Source organism: Sinocyclocheilus anshuiensis, unplaced genomic scaffold (genome assembly GCF_001515605.1).
Source record: "Sinocyclocheilus anshuiensis isolate Anshui unplaced genomic scaffold, SAMN03320099.WGS_v1.1 scaffold308, whole genome shotgun sequence".
NCBI lineage: Eukaryota > Metazoa > Chordata > Actinopteri > Cypriniformes > Cyprinidae > Sinocyclocheilus > Sinocyclocheilus anshuiensis.
In genome coordinates this window covers 1,358,336-1,360,290 of record NW_015558619.1, presented here as the reverse complement: position 1 = coordinate 1,360,290, position 1,955 = coordinate 1,358,336, and the positions used below count along the sequence as shown (strand labels likewise).

Here is a 1,955-nt window from a genome sequence, read left to right as displayed (position 1 = left end):
CGGGAGAGAGAGGCAGGAGACGAGCGGTGCGTAAGTAGGTCAAGCGCAAATGATAAACACCTGTGTCTCGTTTCAGTAATCGGTGTGGAGAGACCGGATAAAAGGGGCCACCTGGAACATGATGAGGAGAGAGACTGACTGGGAACGCGAGCCACCCGGGGAGACGGGTGTAGAGAAACACAGAAGCAAGTTGTGTTATGATTGTTATGAGTTATTGACTGCGAGTCTGGAAGCGCTGTGGGAGCGCCGTATTGTGTTGTGTGCATGGAAAGATTTCAATAAAGCTCGCGTCCCAGCAAGCTGACCCTGCCTTCTTCCTTCCACTCTCTTGAACCTTACCACAATCATTAATCCACTGTGCCTCTGCATGAGCAGCACAGGCCTGATTTCATCTTCATGGACGACAGTGCCCCAGCTCATCGAGGTCGCATTATCAGGGAACGGCTACTGGAGGCTGGGGTACCTCAAATGTAGTGGCCTGCACTTTCTCCAGACCTGAATCCCATAGAGAACCATCAGCTGAGTCGTCATGTAGAGGGTCGTAACCCTGAGGCAGCCCTTCAAGAAGAGTGGAATGCTATGCCTCAGCAGACAATAAGTCGACTTGTGTACAGCATGAGATGTCGTTGACAAGCTGTAATTGATGCTCAAGGACACATGACAAGTTCAAGTCAAGTCAAGTCAAGTCGAGAGATATAGGTGGATAATCGATTAAATATATATGAATAAATTATTTAAAAAGTTTAGCGTCCAAGTAAGTCATTACGTATTTATCTACCCATTATACATTACTGTGTATGTACACATTATACATTACTTTATGCATTCATTTAATCTAACTTGTATTTATTTTAATCTTAAATTAAATGTATGCATTTAGAAGACGCTTTTATCCAAAGCGACTTTCAGTGCATTCAGGCTACACATTTTGTTTACCAGTATGTAATCATATTAATATAATCACATAATCGTATGTTCTATAATACACTTACACCATTTTTCTCTTTTCCACGAACCCCAGAAAACCCCTGGCTTACAGAATACCACGTAAATGTTGTAATAATAACTTTATAAAACCATAAAGTATTTATTAAAAGGAACATAAAATAAACAAAACAGCTTATAAATCTCCGAACAATGCGGTAACCTTTATATTGAGATCAGCGTTTTCGTTAAAATCCTTTTCAAGGAAACTTCAGCGCCTTCAGTTTACTAATATAATAAAAAGAATTTAATCAAGATTAAATCAAACAGAATTTCCGTTTATGCGTAATTCACAATAAATATGTCGAATCTGGTGTTCTGAATGAAAAAAAAAAAGCGTTTCGATCGCGGAAGTTACCGGATTCAAATTTCAGACATACATCGTTGTAAGTAGAGAGCCTCTCGCCTCTGCTTTGTTCATTTAATGAACGAATTTAAACTATTCTACTCCTCAATGAGATTACTTAAAAATTGTCGTGCCCCGAAAACATCATCGGACATGCCCAAGTTTCTTGTGTTTTAATTTTTTTTGTTTTTTGCCTTAACGGGTGGATAAAGGCGCTTTTGTCGATAGTTTATCTCCTGCGTTGGATGCGTTTGGGTTGGACGGGGTTTTCAGGGTCAAGGAAAGGCAGCACGAAGGTCTGGCCACGTATTTTAGGAGGTCTAAGCTGAAGTTGCTCCAGCAGTATGATGTGATGCTGAGCGAGGCTCTGATGACTGATCCTCTTCATCGGGAGCTGCTGGAGAAGGTGTGCAGCAAGCCCAGCTTGAAGGAGAAGATCGAAAGCAGGTCAACGATGCTGCAGGTATTTCGCTGGAACTTGGGTCTTTTTGACTCCAGGACATCCAGAAGTTCACAAAGGCCTCAAGACTTATCCAGTTGTTTTTGACTTGGTAGATATGAATGGTACCCAATAAAATGTTTACAGTTTGGCATAAGTAAAAAAAAAAAAAAAATGGAAATGTTA

At 40.9% G+C, this 1,955-nt stretch overlaps 1 protein-coding gene across 1 annotated transcript in view; it reads left to right on the top strand.

The window, feature by feature from the left end:
• Positions 1–1,955, top strand: part of LOC107680466 (2',5'-phosphodiesterase 12-like) — a 5,670-nt gene that overhangs the window by 1,681 nt on the left and 2,034 nt on the right. The window contains exons 3-4 of the mRNA XM_016476351.1: positions 376–459; positions 1,530–1,793. Coding sequence (XP_016331837.1) covers positions 376–459; positions 1,530–1,793 — 348 coding nt within the window. The remainder of the gene's footprint in view (positions 1–375; positions 460–1,529; positions 1,794–1,955) is intronic.